The 19,623-nt window shown below is 41.3% G+C and overlaps 1 protein-coding gene across 3 annotated transcripts in view; it reads left to right on the forward strand.

The window, feature by feature from the left end:
* Positions 1-19,623, forward strand: part of foxp4 (forkhead box P4) — a 114,001-nt gene extending 94,378 nt beyond the window's left edge. For all 3 annotated transcript variants that reach the window (XM_044123049.1, XM_044123047.1, XM_044123048.1), the window contains 9 exons: positions 980-1,067; positions 3,363-3,446; positions 5,619-5,838; positions 6,065-6,141; positions 6,225-6,326; positions 9,645-9,766; positions 10,279-10,345; positions 12,703-12,875; positions 13,963-19,623. In XM_044123049.1, the coding sequence (XP_043978984.1) occupies positions 980-1,067; positions 3,363-3,446; positions 5,619-5,838; positions 6,065-6,141; positions 6,225-6,326; positions 9,645-9,766; positions 10,279-10,345; positions 12,703-12,875; positions 13,963-14,110 (1,081 nt within the window). In that variant the 3' untranslated portion in view covers positions 14,111-19,623. The remainder of the gene's footprint in view (positions 1-979; positions 1,068-3,362; positions 3,447-5,618; positions 5,839-6,064; positions 6,142-6,224; positions 6,327-9,644; positions 9,767-10,278; positions 10,346-12,702; positions 12,876-13,962) is intronic.

Here is a 19,623-nt window from a genome sequence, read left to right on the forward strand (position 1 = left end):
TAACACAAACTGGTCTTTATGAAACATAAAAAAAAAATTTAACTTGGTTTTCAAGTGTGGCAGGCGGACTCCTTCAACCATTAGTTTTCAGAAGTCAACAGAGATTTGTTAGTGGACAGATGTGGAGAGAGGTGGATTTCATGAGGACTAAGTAGAGTTCCCAAGCTCTAAATATCTTAGAGATCGGTCCATCATCTAAAAATTGCATGAGCTTGAGCTCTTTTAAAGACAATATAGTAAACATTATTTAACGCAAATTCATAAAATCACCGCACTTTTTATACCATGTAAACTTTTCTTTCCTCTTCAACTGCACACTACTTTGCGCTGGTCTATTGCTAAAACGTATTGAAGTGTATGCTTCTGACGTGACAAAATGTGGAAAAGGTCAGGTTGTATGAGTACATTCGCAAGGCGCTGTGTACTAACACTCCCCGCCGAGGCTGCATCAACCTGTGAATAACCTTGGCGATGACAGAAGGAAGACTGGGAGGAGCACACTGGGAAAGATCAGGAGGTCCCAATTCCTCCCAGATTTGAGGAAGCAAACAGCGACACCATTTCCTCACGCAGTCACACACTGAAGACACAGCAGCGTTAATAAGAGAAGTTTTGCTAACAGAGAGCCTTAAGATAAGGCCGTGTGAGATAACATATGAGCTCATATCCAGGTGGTTGTCTTGGACCGTGGCCCCAGTGAAGTGTACACACACCCAGACACACATAGCACACAGCTGCTTTGTCCGTCGCTAGACAAAATGAACCTCTGAGATTAGGATTTATTTTTACAGCGCTGAAGCAGCTCATAACTCAGTCTAAATAAAATTGAAGCACCTGAGATTACTTCCTGCTTCATTCGTGAGACCTGAACCGATACAACAATAATCCTCTGGACTTAAAAAGTCTTAAGCAGTGGTGTTATATTTGGAGGAAAAACTAAGTTGTTATATTTATCCTCCTCTTCTCTCTCTACCTTCAGGCACTTGAACAACGAGCACGCCCTAGATGACCGCAGCACTGCTCAGTGCAGAGTCCAGATGCAGGTGGTCCAGCAACTGGAGATACAGGTGGGTTCCACACACACAAAAACACGCACACACACACACACAAACACTAACATAACATCCCATCACTGACGCACAGAGGCCTAATTTTCATACGCTCACAAACAATGTCATGAAGACTGTTCTAGCCTGTCAGTGGCAGAAACTTGTCTTTGGCGGGGCAGAGTTTATGGAGAGCAGCGGAGCTTGTAATTTAAAAGGAGCAGTCAGCAGGGAAGCTGCCATCGCCGCTCCAATTATAAAGCTTCTCTGGTCACCAGCACTAGAGGGGGAGAAGGGGGGGGGGGGGGGAGACACAAGCAAGACGTGGAGGACTGGGCCACGAGGAGATTTTCCTAGCGATTCACACGTGCAACACTCATAAAACATCTGAATAATTCTTCAGAAAAAAGAAAAGATTAAAACGGTACTGTTCTCTGAAGAGTGACAAAGTGGAAAACACTGTTGCAGTTTCCTGAGTACAGGACTCAGATAGCTGAAAGTTTGTGTGTGTGTGTGTGTGTGCGTGTGCGTGTGTGTCGTCAGTTCATCCCTAACTATGACCAGTTCTGAATTCAGCTCACAAAGACTGAATTAATATTTGTATGCAATTTATCACATAAACACTCTGAACGAAATGCACAGCTTCAATATATATATAGTTTTATGGTGACATGCAGCAATTAGCTTGCATAGGATTTAGACCCAGGCAGCAGATAGAGTAACCAAAATGAATCTTAAATTGTAAGAGGGAGCATGGCTAAAATATGTTCCAAGAGGAACCGAGGGGAAAATGAGGGATCAAAACAGTCGCAGGGAAACATAAGAGCCAATGGAGCTACAACTAAACACAAGGAAGCATTAAAGAAACACAGACCTCCAGAGCATCCTGACAGCTTGCTTATGTCTGTTTAATTCTCTTCTGTTTACATGAACTGTAAAGTTGCTCTCATTTACATATTTTCCCTGCTTTTCCAGCCAAAAAGCAAATTGAAAGCGATCCATTTAGACTATGTTTTTAAGTGCGAGCGGTTTTAATGCACTTCAAGGTTGAAATTAGTGCTTGATAAAACCCAGGCTCTGTCTAAATATGCCAACTTGCAAAATTGTCGCTCAGAAACAACAACAGAGTGACAACATCTGTGCTGTTTTCTTCAGATATTCAATCCTGTGCAATGGCTAATGAGCAAATTTAGAAAAGACAGAAAGCATTATGTTCCTCTCTGCTGGGCCTGGACTCACTCCGTGTCGGCATCAGGCTCCTACACACCAACGCCAAATTGCACATACTATTGCTCAGAAATCTTTCTTGAAGTTGAGGGAGAGAAAGCCTTCAGTGTATCTAATTAGATTCAAAGCTATGAGAGAGAAAAACCTACCGGATAAATAATGGATCTCTGCAGAGACAAAGTAACAGCCTGAACCGAGCAGCGGTCACCAAACTTGACATTTGAGCAGAAATATTGCCACGCCTTTCCGTGAAGAAAACACAGTTTGTGCTTGAAGTATAAAGTTAAATATTTTTTCAAGCATATCTTCATGTAAGAGCTTATTTCCTGCTTTTCATAGCTGAATAGATCTAGAAAGATCTATTCAGAAAACATTACATTTAAAGCTCTACAAAAAGTTAACAACAGTTTGAAGGCTTTTGTGCACAACTCCGTGTGCCAGCATGCGTGTTTGTGTGTGTGTGGGCCGTCCAGTTTTATGGTCAGCTTTTGTGTTTGCAGCAGTGGTAAACATCGTTTAGCCGAGCCCCTGAAGCCACAGCCAGGGAACGCAAAGTGACAGAGAGGCAGCTGGTGTCACATCACATCAGGACAGCCGTCTCTCCCTCTCTCACTCCTTGACATGCTGCCTCATCCCTCGGCCGTCCACAGGACGCCCACCGCTCCCACGCCACAAAGAGCACATTCAGACACCGGACAGGCATTTTTTTTATTATTATTTCTCATATTTAGGCAGCGACACACATCTCCAAAGCGTGGGAGGAAGTTGCGGGTGCCGTTTGCTCCTTATTGTACTTTGGAACCTTACAAAAATTAAACAACATACACAGAAAGAGGCCTCAGCATCTCCACAGGCTGCAGCGGTACCCCATTAAACAGCCGTTAACAAAGTCAAACGGGGGCGAGCGTGTCTTCGGGGCTGGAGGGAAGTGTGTGTGAGAGAGCTGCGGGTGCTGAGGCACCTCGCTCTCATGTTCGCCACTTTGCCTGAGGTGTAATTGTATTTGTAATTCTGTGTCAACACTGCATTAAATCAATCTGAGGATAATGAAATGAGATGACATGTATTTTTTCCGATTGTGTCTTGCAGCTGGCGAAGGAGAGCGAGCGACTTCAGGCCATGATGACCCACCTGCACATGCGCCCCTCAGAGCCAAAACCTTTCAACCAACCTGTGAGTACACGCCGACACCCCACGGTCCAGATTACAACACAACGCATTTGCTTCCCCTAGATGGGACTTGACAATTTGTCTGTGCCTCTCTTGCTTGGTGGCTATGCCCCCTATTGTTCAGTGAGGGTTAATGTGGCATTTCTAAATCACAAAAGCCTTTTGTCCTGCCTTACACTCTATTTTTTGTCTTTTTTGTAGACTATTTTATCACCTGAAAGTATATTCCTGTGGAAATTATGCCCTTACATTTCTCTGGGTCCACAAATAGGGTCTTAACATTTTGAGTTTGTTTTAAGTCGTTTAAACTGCGTGGAAGTTGAATGTAATTTCTCCAAGCAACTCTTTCGTTGTAATTTAACTAAATGCTGCCAAATATGACACAGATTTTGCACAGCTTTCTTGCACGTGTTAAAGTGCATCCACTGCAGTTGGTTGGCGAGGCTGTTATTAGGAATCTAATGAATATTTCATTATTCAGATTGACGAGGAGTCTTATTAAAATATGAAGATGTTGAAATTAATTGTCAATTAGAGCTAGAGTGTCTTAATTTGAGAATATAAACGAGCGCGGCTGAGTGGCGACGTGTGTGCGCACGTGTGACCGTGCGACTGGATGATGTGTTGATCACAAGGGGATCAGCTGCCATTATCATCTAATGGGAAATCAGGAAGGAGGCGTGTTCTGTCACCACTGGAGACGGGCCTCGGGGTCAGGGATTGGAGGAGGAGGGGCAGAGGAGGAGCGTCAGGAATGGAAACAAAGCTTGGCCTCAATTAACAGTGTTCGACTGTTGCTGTGGTGATGAGCCGGGGTTGCAGCTTTAATGAAGTACCTGTTAAACAGCCCCGCCCCCCTCCAGTCAGCTTAAATGGTACGGAGAAGGGTCAGAGGAAATAGGAGGTGATTCACACATTTTACATAAATCTAGACAACACACACACACTTAGTGGTTTTAATTAGTTCTAAACTAGAAGCCCTGCAACGCCTCTCCCAGAGAGACTGGGAGTACTGGTTCTGTGTGTGTCTGTGTGTGTGTCTCGGGCTCTGCCTAATTGGGCCGAATTGGTCCGTGAAGGCTGCGCCACCGCAAAGTGCATGTGTATGTTCCCCTTCCTACAAACATACTGTCATGTGGTTTTGTTTTTGTAAGCTCGGGGTTAATTGCAGCCTGTGCTGTGTGTGTGTGGGGGTGTGCGTGCGTGTGTGAATATGTAGGTATGAATACACGAGCATGTTCAGAGAGTGCAAATCCTTGCTGCCATTGATAGGGCCCCAAATTTCCAGGAAGTGCTTGAGGCCCCCTTTTTTAATCTGAGCTTGCATTCGATGAAGTTATTAGAATAGATGGATTCATTTGAAACATCGAGGACGCCTGCTTTTCTCAGGATTTGCATCATTTCTGCATTTTAACAAAGGAAGATAAGGGGAACTAAGTGAAGAATTACATGTGGACAAGCTTCCATCATGACCGATGGGCGATGTGTTTTGAAAAGGCATCTGTGGGAGAAAAGCCAAAAGAGCAGGGTTTAATTAAAAAACTACTTTAAATTTTACACACGTCGAGTTCTTATCAGTTATAGCATCTTGGCAAAGTCTTCATATTCATAACTCTTTTGAGCTTTTTCACATGCGATTTCATGACAACTGCTGCGCCACTCTGAAACATAACATTGCTGCCACCATGGCGATGAGGTTTTCAGGATGATGTGTGTGTTCGTTTTCTGCCACACACAGTGCAAATAAAAATCTGTAGAAATGAAGCATCTTTTGCTGCCCTGCTGAAGAAAAGCATTCGAACAGCATGATGCTGCCACTGTGTTTCACAGTGCGAATATTTTTCTCCATTTACACACCTTACTGGAAAGGTATCTCTCTCTTGACTGGAATAACATTCTTCTTACCAGATTTGTAGAGTGCACAAAGAGTTTGAAAGCAGTGTATTATTTCCCTTCCTTATTTTAAATCAAGTGACACTTTATTTTAGTTTATCACATTCAAAAAGCTTGTAGTTGTAATCAGACATTTGGCTTCTTTAAGAAACTTTTCTGTGCTAAAAGAACTTCACAACTCAGTATTATTTTTGTGATTACGGTGGGATACAGGGAACTCTCCCTTCTAAATATGAAACTAACATATTCTCTCTGGATCTCCGGTTTTTTGTCCCTTTCTAGCTGAACCTGGCTTCCAGCGGCTCCCTGTTAAAGAGGGACAGCGAGGCCTACCCAGAGGGTCTACCCCACCCTCCCACCTCAGCCGCCACCCCAATCACGCCACTGCGCCAGGGACCCTCCGTCATCAGCTCTTCCAGCCTGCACACACACTCCCACACGCACCCGGTTGGCCCCATACGTCGGCGCAACTCTGACAAGTACTGCACCCCTATTGCCTCAGGTAGACTCCAATAACAAACCTCTTTCTCGTGTTTTTTATTTTTATTTTTATTTTTTGTGTGTGCCTCAGGAGTCACTTACTGTTTTGAGAAATAGTGTTTTTTACTAATTATCTTTTTTACTATTTCCTAAACAAAACCCTTAAACTCTTGTGTTGAAAGTATTTATCATCTCTTGGCTGCGTGCTGTCACATAATCCAGTTTGTTGTCTTGTTTTCTCTCTTCAGAGCTCGCTCAAAACTGTGAGTTCTACAAGAATGCTGATGTCAGGCCTCCTTTTACCTACGCCTCTCTTATACGTCATGTAAGCATTGCCCACTTATCTGTCGCACAGTCCCTCTGTCAGCATCCTCCTCTGATGTCCCACATCTTTCCGTCTTTTTCCAGGCCATCCTGGAGTCCCCAGACAGACAGCTGACTCTAAATGAGATCTACAACTGGTTTACACGAAAGTTTGCATATTTCAGGAGAAATACTGCCACATGGAAGGTAAGGCCGTCATATGAATAGTTTTTTTTTTTTTTTTTTATGTTACATTCCTTAAAAAAAAAAGTTAAGTTTATTTTATATGTACATTCGTAATCTTTTCTATAATCATCTTGAAGTTGAGCAATTTGTCCTCTAAAAGGGAGTATTTATTGATGGAAAAAGTAAATCACACAATGCCAAACTGTTTTGAAGTTGTTTAAATGATGCGGTAGATTAGCAAAGCTACATTTAGTAACAGAAGGTTCGGGCTGCGGCTTTCTTTGCAGTAATATTTTGACAAAAAATAAATGATGGCGTTCAACACAGCTGATTATAATGGGATCGCTGAAAAGAGATTATGGTCTGCGCTTGTGAATATTTCTCACTTTCAGACCCAAACTTGCCTCAGCAGCATACACAGTGGAAAGAGTATTTACAACCCTTGAACTATCATGTGACAGGCCAAGAAGTAGTGAATAATTGCGAAGCAGAGGGAAAGCGTTCTTCTTTAAACTTCATTCAGCCCCTTTTCACCCCTAAATGAAATTCAGTTCAACCAATTGTCTTAAAATTTCACTACTTGTTGCTAATTATAAAACTGATTTAAAATCCCCACTATTCTCAGAATACAACAGTGGTGGCAGAATCATGATGCTTTTCTCCATCAGTGGTCAGTTAATGGGAAGTTGTACAAAGCTAAAAACAGGCCAGTGCTGGATGAAGACCTGCAAAAATGCTCCACAAAACTCGAGACTACAGCAGAGGTTCACCTTTTAGTAGAGCCAAAGCTTTGATGACTTAGTTTAAATCAAACTATATTTATGTGTCAGAATGGCTCAGCAGCACTCTGCTGAGTCCAAACTTAAAATCCACAGCAAGACCTTTTTTTTTTTTTAGCTTTTTTGGAAAGACGCAAGGTAAAAATGTAAGTCTCCACATAGTAAAATGTCAAAATCAGTGGAGACATGCCCCAAATTGATTTTCAGCTCATGTTTTTTTAAAAAAAAAGTATAAAATACATTCAAGTCTGTGTAAAAAAAAAGAAAATAGAGTTAAAGGTATAAATACTTTTTCAATGCTCTTTTTTGGACAGTAAAACGCCACTAGTTACATACAACACCTTAGGATGGAGAAGTGTGTCATGGACTACTAACACAATGTTTGTGACCACGCTGAACTTTCTTCCCTTTAAGCCCATCTGTAACACAAATACTAGACAAGTAACATAAGAGGCGAAGACAGCAGTCTTCTTAAACTGGCTCCGATAAAGACGGGATGAGGAGGATGGTGGAAGGAGGGCTGCTGCAGAGGTGAAGAGACAAAGGTTCCAGGAATATCTTTACCCCCTCATCTGACTTTTATGAATTTTAACTATTAATGCCCGAGCTCTGTTTCCTCCTCCATCCGTCTGGAGGACCTTTAAATATAGACCCGGCATGGCTTCATGTATTTATGTAGCTGCCCGATGAGTCAAATGGGGCCTCAGAGATGTATGTCCTTTAATAAGTTGTTATATTTCATGAGCAGAGCGATGGTGTCAGGCGGTGGAAGTCGCCAATCGGAGACAGAGAGGGACAGAAACGAGGAAAAAATGAGCGGGGGGAAAGGCATAAATGAGTACAGGCTATAACTGTGTCTTTCAACCATTATTATAATCAGTTAAAGTTGTTCTTTGTAGTAGAGATTATATTTTTTAAGGAAATAAAAGCCTCAGGTGTTTTGCCAAAGTGCCACTTGTGTACACAGATGAGATATTTGGAAAGTAATAATACAAAGAGAACCACACAAAATTATTGACAAGGAAGAAGATTATTTCCTATCTTCTTCATTGTCCGTCTGGCTGTATGGATGACTGTGCATATGGTCAACATTAGTGGTGGGTATGTCAACACAAATCTGCCTTACTTGAATTGCATCTTCTATTGCTGCTCCAGTTTTTATGCAAATTAAGAATGAATTGATATTCTGATTAACTCAAAAATTAAAAATGGAAAGAAACACTTCACTTATATCTATTTTGTAGGAATTGTTAGGGTTGTCAATAACTGGAGTACTTTATTCCTTCCTGTGTTGTATTCTTTGGTTCTATTCTTCCTATTGTCATCCCCCTTTTCTATTCTTCATACCTACTTTCCTATCTTCTTCCTTTCTTCTGTCCCTTTGTTCTTTCTCTCTTTCTGTCTCTCCTCTGTCCCTTTTCCTTCCACTTGTTATCAATCCATATATCCATCCTTTCTTCCAGTTTCTCTTGGTTCCACATTTAAAGCCCACCTACTGTAGAAATATGAAATTATCGTGAACTTTAGTATTTTATATTTTAAAATAAGTGTAAGGGACTGAAACCTCTGGAAAGTTGTGTTTGGAATAGTGGGAACGTTTATTAAATCACTTGTGGTATTAAGATCAACAACCCTGAAACAAATTAATCCAGTTCTATTTTTCTTGTGTGTTGTTCAAGCTTTGCTCTAAAATTCCTGCCTCCTGTTGTTGCCCCTCTCCCCCCCCCACCTCTCAGCCCAGAAGGGAGTGGAGATGAGTGGCACATGTGCTGTGACCCACTGTAAATGACTGCTAATGTTTTAACTGGGAGAATTAGGCTTTCATCACGGAGACGAATGCAAATAACAGTGCAATAGCACCGGTGTCTGGTGTGTGTTTGTGCTGTTGTGTGCGGGCGTGTGCGTGTGTGTGTTTGCACTGTCAGGGTGGCAGGCGGAGATTGGGGTCAGACTCATTTACAAAACTTAGCATCACGGCTCGGGGGGTGGGGGTGTTGAGGGGATGTGTGCGTGGAGGAGGGAGGGGGGGGGCGGAGGGGGGATTGGCGAGGGTTCCTCCTCTGATTATGGCTGTGTGTAATTACGTGTGCGCGCGAGCTGCTCTCTGTGTATGCCTGCATGTGTGTGTGTGTGTGTGTGTGTGTGTGTGTGTGTGTGTGTGTAATTACGGCAAAGAGTGATGCACGCCTGGCCTGTCCCTCCCTCTCGGCTTAGAACAGCGTGTCAGAGAGAATATGCAGGATTTAATTATAGACGAATTAAAATTGGTAATGAAATTGGGCATGAACAAACTACAAATAGCAGATGAAAAGGGAGGCCTGTCCCTGGGGGGCTGAGACGAAGATAGCGGTGTGCCTGCCTGCTTTCCTGCCTGCTTGGCTGTCTGGGTGTGTGTGTGTGTGTGTGCTGATGATGACTGATTAGAAACAATCCCAGATAAAATAACGCTTCTAGAAAACGTTCGTTTCATACTGGCTCTGTTCGGGCAGCTACAGGAAAAACCTATACAGCGATGGGTGAAAAAGGTAAAAAGAATTTATCTTGTTTCTCATTTTTACAGAACGCTGTGCGCCACAACCTAAGTCTGCACAAGTGCTTCGTTCGTGTGGAGAACGTGAAGGGGGCCGTGTGGACCGTGGACGAAGTTGAATACCAAAAGAGGAGACCACCAAAGATGACCGGGTGAGTGCGAAGTCGGCCGCTGCTGACACAACTTTGAGGTTATGGGTGTTGGCACCATGATTGTCTAAAATAGATCTGCTAATGTTACCCAGAAGCCAACTCACAAATTACCTAGAGCAAAAGTGAGACAAGGAGGCTTCTGGCTTGTGATGTGCGCTGCGTGCACCGTATGTTTTTTTTTTTTCTTGTTTGTTGACACCATTTGTAAGCACCAGCGTGAGATGCAAGGAGGGAGAAAAACCTTGTTAGCGTGTGTAAACAGATGTTCCCCGCAACCATCGGGAATAATTACACACACACACACACACACACCTGCACACCAGATATCAGACACTTCCACATGTCTTTTTCAAGCAGCTGTTTACACTCCGCCAATGTTTCTGTCTGTGGAGTATTTTGGAGGTTTGTCACAGTGTTTGATTGAGGTGACATCTTTTCACATGTGTGCACAATCTGTGCTTTAACGTGGTTTCCCCCCACCCCTTTCCTTTTCTGTCTCTGGCTCTGTGCAGAAGTCCCACTCTGGTGAAAAACATGATTTCAGGCCTGGGCTTCGGATCGCTAAACGCCAGCTACCAGGTAACACTTTGCATTCATGTCTGGCTCTTTTCCTTTAGTTAATAATCACTGTTCTTGGAATGTCTGGAAGCGGTCTTGAAAATTAAGAAATTAGCTTTTATCGTTTTTGTGGAGAAAGTCTGCATAGGTATGAAAAAATGCTTGGTGTGTAAAATTATTTAAGTCTCCACACTATATATTATATTCCTTTTTCTAATATCCAGAACATGAAAAATAAAGCTTGCTGAAAACTACAGGGATTTCACATTGATTTAAATAGCCTTTACCTTTTCATCAGACACCAATGTGTTTTTTATTTCATACTCATTGTTTTGGTTTTGCTCTACTGACATAGACCGCACAAGTAAATGTATCACTTTTGAGCCCTCTTATAGTGCTGTTAAACAATATTCATACCTCTTGAACCACAGACTTCAACCTATTTTATTGAGATTTTACGTGATGAAGCAGCACAAAGTGGTTCAGGACAGTGATGACAAAACATGGGTTTCTTTTTTTTTTCTACAATAAAAACAACTATGCCTTGGATTTCTATTCACCCTCTCCCTGCATCATTTCCTCTACACCAGGGGTCTCAAACTCCAGTCCTCAAGGGCTGCTGTCCTGAAGTTTTTAGATGTGCCACAGGTACAAAACACTGGAATCAAATAGCTTAATTACCTCCTCCTTGTGTAGATAATTCTCCAGAGTCTTGCTAATGACCTAATTATTCTATTCAGGTGTGTTGCAGCAGAGGCACATCTAAAAGTTGCAGGGCAGTGGCCCTCCAGGACTGGAGTTTGACACCTGTGCTCTATACTTATAGCAGGATATCTTTTTGGGCCTGTTTATGTCAGATTGCTGAGCTAGAGATTAAAACTGTTGTACTTTGTTTTGTGAAAAAGCTCAAGCTAGAATTAATGGAGAGTCTCTGTAAAGAGCTATTTTTACATCTCACTACAGATTCCCAATGGGATTCAGGTCTGGGCTTTGACTAGGCCAATCCAATACTGAATGCTTTGATCTGACTCATTCCATTGCAACTGTGGCTGCATCCTTAGCTCTGCTGTCCTGCTGGGAAGTGTCCCTCCACCCCAGTCTCAAGTTTTCTGCGGCCTGTTATTTTCTATAATTGACCTGTGTTGAGCTCCATCCATCTTCCCATCGGCTCCAACCATAAGCCATACACCTTCCCTTGCATACGGCAAAAAGAAAATGGGATTTCTGTACTACTAATAGTTATCTTGCCAACAAAGCTGTAGATATTTGTAACTGAGTTGTTTTAATTTTTTTTGTTTCATTATATTAAAATTTTATTTGTAAAAAAAATAAATAAAATCCTGTATCTTGTTACTCCTGCTTCATTACTTTGTGATGGTCTTCCACTCAAAATCCCTTTATCACCTTTCAGAAACAGAAACCAATCTGTGCGTTGTCTTGCTTGATGATTTTTTTTTTTTAACATACAGATGTCCAAACCCAGTAAGGCAAAGGTTTTCTACACTGATATCCAGAATGTTTGACAAATTCACAGGAACTTTGATGTGATAAATGTATAAAAACTCTGAATCAAGGACACTAACATCAATTCCTTCTTATAATTAGCCGATTCCCTAACTACGCTCACATCGGCTGCCTCCACCCCCACATCAGCTTTCCACTCTCATGCCCCATCTCGCAATGTTGCCACCTCCACCGGCGCACACATCTCGATCACCTCACCTTGGTGCAGGCACCGAATGCACTTTAGTGACTGGGATGATTTATAGCGTCAAGTAGTTGTCAATTAAGGTTACTGCATAAAATTATTGCCTGCCCCAGAAAACCCACCTCTGAGCCAGTGAGAATTTCTTTTGTGTTTCCTTTCCTCCCCCCCCCCCTTTCTGCATGAGAAGGGAAGGTGGCGTGAGCCTCTCAGCCGGCGTCCAACCTGTCTGATCCAGCGTCTGGATGTGAGTCTGCAGAGAAAGGACCAAAGCTGCTCTTGTTGGCTCTGTTGTTGGCTTCTGCAGACACAGATGTTGCACTTATGTTTGTGTCTAAGCTGAGGTTGTGGCTCCGTTTCTCATAGCATTCCTGTTGAGACTTTTGTGTCATCACACACACACACACGCCCACACACTTCTTGACAGGGACCTACGGGAACAACTCTTTCAGCTGAAAGTACTGTGTATAAGTGCCCCCTAGTGGTTTGAAATGACATCCGCTATGGCCTTAGATAAAAATGAGCTCTGATGTGGGCGATTTCTAAAATTGAAACACCTTTGCATTCCTTGTGACTTTAATTATTCAGTTAAGTTAGGCTTTAGAGCCATTTCTGTCTGTTAAACTTATGGTTCAATCAAGCATGACTTAAATCTGTTTTCCTGTGTGTGCAGGCGGCTCTGGCAGAGAGCAGTTTGTCCCTGCTGAACAGCCCCCCTATGATGACCCCTCCGTCTGCAGCTAGCCTCAATATGCTGCACGTGGGCCATGATGATGTCAGCTCCACCGTGGAGCAGGTCAACAGCAACGGCAGCTGCAGCCCCACGCTCAGCCCTCAGCAGTACAGGTACGAACCAGAGCAGACATATATACACGCACATCACAGTGCATGACTTTGCGTTGCAATTTTTTAGGTATGCATGGAAACTTCATTCATAAGTTATGTCAGCCAATTTAGTATCTGCCAATCATGGTGTGACTTGTGCACATGGAAAGTGTCGGATTGGGGTGTCACGTTAAGGTCTTTAGAAAAACTTTTGAGCAAAAAAAAAAGGATAAAACAATCTAAAAATGTAGATAGAGGTGTGAATTATTATTCCTCTGAGATTCACATTTAAGATGGGAAATTTGTAGTGCTGTCATCGCATGATTTTTTTGTTTTGGCAATTCCAAATGTCCCGAATTTGATTTAACTCAATTTAAATGCACTGAATAGAAAATGAATGAATGATTTGAAATGGGAAATGTGTCTGAATCTGAACTTAAGGCTGATTGCAAGGAAAAAATATAAGTGCAAAGAATACAGAGTACTTTGCTAATGTATTTGGAAAAGTAGCGTATCACAAATAAAAAAAAATTTAAATGAGTTTAAAAAGTAATACTAACCAGAAAGGTTTGTTATCTTATATGTATCCATCTTCCTTTATCCTGATACTTCTAAAAAAATTCAGTGAAAATTAGTGAGCAAAGAGCATCATGAAGACCAAGGAATACAGGCAGATCAGGGAGAAGTTTAAGACATGAATTAAATGCAATTGGGGGACTACATGCTAGCATGAGTTAAAACTAATACTACACCGTCATCATCAGATGGTAGAATATGGTGGTGACAGAATCATGCTGTGGGGATTGTTTTCTTCAACAGGAAACCAAAATATGCTTCTATCCTAGAGGATTTTATTCATTATTTTTCTTCCTCATATAAAACCCAACAAAATGCAACTGAAGTTTGTGATTCGAACACAACAAAGGTTAAAAGTGCAACAGATGTTACTTTTGTAAGGCACCGTAATGAATTTACTGTAGACATGTTGTCTGTAAAGTGCCCTTTGATTAACTGGGTACAACACAAGTGAAATACCAGTGATTTGGTAGCTGCCCGGAGTGTTTTGCATCACATCGCCTCACTGACCGCTCTGTTCTCTGCTGCACAGCCACCCGGTGCACGTGAAGGAGGAGCCGACTGAGGTGGAAGAGGACAGCCGACCAGTATCCCTCTTGGCTGGTGTCACACACAGCCTGCCACTGCCAAGCGACGAACGTGATCTGGAAGAAGATCTTCCCACCGAGGAGCTGGAGTAGGACGCGCCCGACCAATGGATCAACTGGCCGGGACTTCTCTCAGATCAGTCCTACGGCCCTCTCATCAGCATGAAGAGGAAAAACAGCATCCGTACACTTAAGAGAAAAGAGGGGGGGTGGAAAAAAAAGAGAATGTTTTTATTTTTTAAGTTTGTTTTAAAGAAAGTTTCAACAACAGAGAATGACATTGAGAAACTCAAAAAACAGGGTTTAGATGACTTTTGTATACGTTCAGTCGCAAAAACCTGACTGTGGAGCACTGCTTTACCTCCGGGTGTTGCTTTTACAACACTTGGCTCAGAGGTGTAACACCACTTTACTCATACACACTCTCGCAAAACCTGTGCACGCACGCACACACACGTACACACGCATACTTGTTTACCTGTCAAACCATGTCCCATGTCTCGGCGGGGGAAAAAACCCAAGAAAAAAAAACATGATTCAGAGGGCGTGGAGGGGGAGGTGGGTGGACAAAAAAAGATCCCAAGAGGCATGGACACACGCTCTCTCCTCATACCACCACCTGCCATAGGTGCTTTTCTCTCTGTGGTCTCAGTTGAGAAGAAACACTGATGTGTGTTTGGAAAGAACAAGACATACACAAACACATAGGATCATGTGTATATAGATTTGCAGAGGTCGCAGGGGGCAGGACACCTCTTCTCTCCTGTTGGAGTCAGATGCTTGCTTTTTCATACACTTTGATTTGATTGAGACAAAACCGATGGCCTTTGAGATGAGGGAGAGAGAAGAAGAACGACGGCATGGCCCTGCTCTCTGTGTAGGCCTCAGAACATCAGTGCGACGGTCACTAAGGGACGTTTTTTTTTTATTACTATTATTTACTTCTACATTAAAGAAAAGAAGACGTTTTTCCGACCATTACTGCAGCCCTCACCATTCCCCTGCCCTCCCACCCCGAAGACTGCAGGATTAGGTGCTCTTCTTCTTCTTCTGTCCTCTGTCTGCAGATGAGCATGGAACACTTTGGAGAGGAAGAAGAAATGACGGGAAGCGGCGAGAGACGTGAGAGGAAGTGTCTACAGAAACTTTGTGACTAAAAGAAAAAAAAACTGTCTGTGATTTTGAGAAATAAGAAAAAAAAATGTGTGGTAGCTTTTGTCATTTCCTTTTTACTTTTTATTGTTTACGTTTGATGATCAATATTCCCATTGTGGATTTCTGCTCTTCTAAGGATGTATGTCTGTTTTTGGGGGGTTTTTTCTAAGTTGTTTGATTTGCTCTGGTTGTTCACGCCATTTCAAAGAAGTATTGGCAAAATAATGAGTCACCATTTTTAAAGAAGAAACACAGTATTGTCCCAACTGTCCTGCCCATCAACAGCCTTTCTGTCACAAATAAAGCAGGAGAGAAAATTGGAAATAGCACTTAAAAGTTACCATTAACCGCCAAACTTTGATTTTATTTTAGCTCAATCTTTTCTGTTTTTTTTTTTTTAAGTTGTGTATTTACTTAAGATGTGTCTGTAATGCTTTAAAAAAAACATAAATATATATATAAATATATATATTACTGCAGTCAGAGAATACCTCATCCCACAAAGGTTCTGCCCAGAACTGTGTCCAAATTGATTAAGAAGAAGTAAGGGGAGATATTCCTTCTGTGGGACACCAAATGTGGCAACTCTGCTCAGCCTCAATTCAAAGCTCTATGGTTGTAATTGTTACTGTGTAGAAGTTATCTGCAATTCACTGTGTGCGTTTGTGTTCAAGAAAATAGCACGCTAGATTTTTTTTTTTTATTATTATTATTATTGTTTCTTGTAGGCGTCAAAGCGTAACTTTTCTCTACAGTTACATACCAAATTTTAGCATTTATTTTAATCTAATATCTTCTTATCATGTTCCCATTTTATTTTTTTGTTACAGGTAACCAAAGAAATAAGTAGAAAACCAAAAACCCTGTGCTTTCTTTTACCTTTCTTCTTTATTTTCTTTTTTCTTTTCTTTCAGAAATTGGGCCAAAAAGCAAGTAACCATGGCATTTTTCTTTCCTGTAATGACATTCACATGAGTGATGTCCTAAAACTCTTAAACTTACAGTGCTCTTCATTCCAGAAACCAAAGTGTGCAAAGCAAGCTGGGATTTTAGGTACATTTTCAGAATTACTTCAATTAGGTAGGAGGCCAAATATGAATAAAAACAAACCTTGCACAGTTCCTCTAAAAAACACAATGCAGAGAGGAGAATAAAAAAGCACTTATAGATGAAACCCTGCCTCTATACTGACCCATTTTAAGTTTCAGTACTACTACATTTGAGCAGACCCAAACAAAAGACTTTCTCTGAGTTTTGTTTTAAATATTAGAAGGTATGCAATCGAGAAGAAAAAAAAAAGAGAGAAGAAACTCTTTCAACAGGAACCTCCTCCACAAGAGGAGGAAGTGTACTGCGTCAGGCTTCAAAAAGTCACATCTTTGGACAAAGAGAAATTATTCTGAGTATGTGTTACAAAGAGGGAACATTTAATGTAATGTGGAATCAACTAAGGGATACAGTTATTGTCTTTGGTGGGTTTTGGTGGGTATAAAATATTTTATATTTGAACTGAATTTCCAATGTTTTTTTTTTTGTTCGTTTGTTTTTTTTCCAAATAATATTTCCAATGACTTTGAGTTAAAACAGGACTGTCTCTTGTTGCAAATGAGACTGAGTGCAAAACATGTACCTGGCAGGCAGAGATGTTGAAAAGAGATAAAATAACCAAAAAAAAATATTACTACCTCCTTTTCAAAACTGTTCGACAGATAGCCAGTGGGAATCTGAACTCTCTTTAACACTTGCTCTTTACTCTTCCTCAACGATAATACTAAGAATGCCAAAACTGTTGTCACACATACTTTACAAAAAGGGTTGCCTGATATTAGGAGACATCCGGTTGTGATATTATTGAATATTGCGATGGTGACTTTAATTGCAATTGAAACACATTTTCCTTGCCTTTTCTTTTCCTTTTCCACTGTCACAATGTTCCAGTCATTCTTACCGAGCTTCAGGATTGTGGTCATAGAAAATAATGAAAGTTCAGGCATCTGATTAAAGCTCATTAATAAGCAGAGTTTGAATGCATGCCACGGGAAATGTTATGGCCTAGCAAACATAGCATCTGTTGTGATTGTGATAACAACTGCAGTTTGATAATTGTGCAGCTCTATATACAATGGAAATAAACAATAGCTGGTGACTCCCTTTCCCATCTTCCCATCTAAAAAAGTAATGCTTTTTCACTTTTTATATAGTTAAGAATGACTACCTCTCCGTTAACCATATCTGAAGCACTCGCTGCATCTCAAAAAGCGTTGAGAAGTGCTTGATAACTGCGTTATTTTCTTTTCCACACCCGATTATCATTGAGCTTTCTAAAGGAAAAGCTTCTTAGTTGAATATCTTCTTATACGCTGGTTGTTAGCGGCTTCCTCTCATTATAACAGGTGGTAATGGGCTACAAACAACACACACTAACACGCCTACAGGTGCACACCACAACTGGCTCAAACAAAGCTTCAAAGCATCCAGATATCCTAAGAACTGCTCAACACTCAAGAGGTCATTGAATCTCTAAAAGTCACCACTAATAGCCAGATTCAAACCAGGAGGACCAGAACTCCTGCATCCAGAACGTAGATGATTCCTAACTTGTGCTTTAAGGTACACCTGTAAACGAAGCCGTTTTGTAAAGATGTAGATTGTTCACAGGTCAACCGTGCAACACTGCTTTTTGTTAGCTTGGAATAACATGATGCATTCTTGTATATTAATGCTTGGTTCGTCTCTCCCATGCTTCTCCTTTGCCTTTGTTTTTTTTCTTTCATTTTTCTCCACCTGTTGAGCTGTTGTAAAGCTTTCAACCTGGATTTCTATACTGTACCGCTAATGCTGAATATATGTATTTATCACATTAAGTGCTGCAGGTATCTTGGTTTAAACTTTTTTTTTTGTTATTGTTCCCATTTTTCAGTTCTTCATAAAACGTCTGGGACGCTTTTTTTTTTAAATGTATTATCAAAAAGAAAAAAAAAAGAAAATAATTGAATTTAGATCAGTGGTTTAGGAAACACCTGTTTGTATATTTATCTTAGCTAGATCTATTTTGATACTTTTTTGTCTCTGTATTGCATTTATGCATTTTTAAGGAAAAAAAAAAAACAACAAAAGGAAAACAAACTAAAAAGGTTCTACATTGTGTATTGATACCTCAGATGGACTTTTTTTTTTTTCACAAAGACAGGACCAAAACTTCTGAGAAGAAAAAGAGAAAGAGGAAAAAAATGAAAGAACATGTAGCCCCTCTCTTGCTTTAACAACAACAACAACAAACTGTGGAGCTATCACTTACAAAAGTATTGCTGTTGGTCCTTACAGGTGCCAATGCGTGTCCTTGCTCCCTGTGACACCGCCCTCTAACCCCTGACCCCCCGTCATTCCTGTGCCGAACTCCGACCCGCAGAGCTGTCAATCGTCTGCAGGTGCAAAGGGGCCGAGTCAGAAACCGAACAGGTGGCGACTCGCTGCAAACTTTATTTCCAAGTTCAACAGAGACAGATTAATGACTGACACTGTTGCATTAATATTCTTATTTGTTGTTGTTTTTGATACTCCTCCTTTTGCTTAGTCACAAAACCAAAATATGGAGTGGCTCTTTGAGATGCAGCTCTGACTACCAAAGGCATTGTGAGCCAACATTGCTTTAGTCCAAACTCCTGAACTGTAACCAAACTGCAACCAAAACCAATGTCACAACTGTAACCAACCAAAAAAGAAAAAGGAAAAAAAAAAAAAAAAAAAAAAAACAGAGCTACTTCCAAAACTCTCCATCTACGCCACTTACCACCTTCACCTACAGCAGTTTCCCCTCATCCATTCGTGTAACCGTGTTGTGGGGAGCAGTCTATGTCCCTTTGGCTTGCGTCTGACTCAGAGGACCTAGCGAGAGCAAATCCTGATGAGTGATTGGACAGTTCTGAGGCATTATGGGAGGGGAAAGGGACTCTCTAAGCGGAGCTTTTGCCTGATGGTATTATTATATAGACAGTCAGATTTTTGATGGAACTACCACTTTAACGATCCTCTGGTTAAACCTTAGGAATGTGTGTACATTTACAGCAGTGACTCTCTTTATTGATTCTTAGTTGAGTTTACCTGTTTACCTCTCTTTATTCCTTTGGTTTTTGTTATGTTACTTGTTGTTTGAAAGAGTGACCCGAGGAAGAGGCAGAAACAGGGACCAGGGTGGTTGCTTTAGACAGACAGATGACGAGCCCGGCCCTCTGACCCTCCTCCCCCCGGGGTAGCCATGTAATGCCAGTCACTGCCCTTTCCTTCATGCTGTATAAAAACACACACATATATCTGTGTATTTGTAACCTGAATCTTCTTGTGTCTGTCCATGCAGACAATAAAAAACTGTACAGTAGGTCTAGTTGCATGTAATCTGTACTAATTATTGACAATGGCATTATAAAATGCAATAAAATACTTATTACACTGTC

This window comes from Gambusia affinis, linkage group LG07, assembly GCF_019740435.1.
Source record: "Gambusia affinis linkage group LG07, SWU_Gaff_1.0, whole genome shotgun sequence".
Lineage (NCBI taxonomy): Eukaryota > Metazoa > Chordata > Actinopteri > Cyprinodontiformes > Poeciliidae > Gambusia > Gambusia affinis.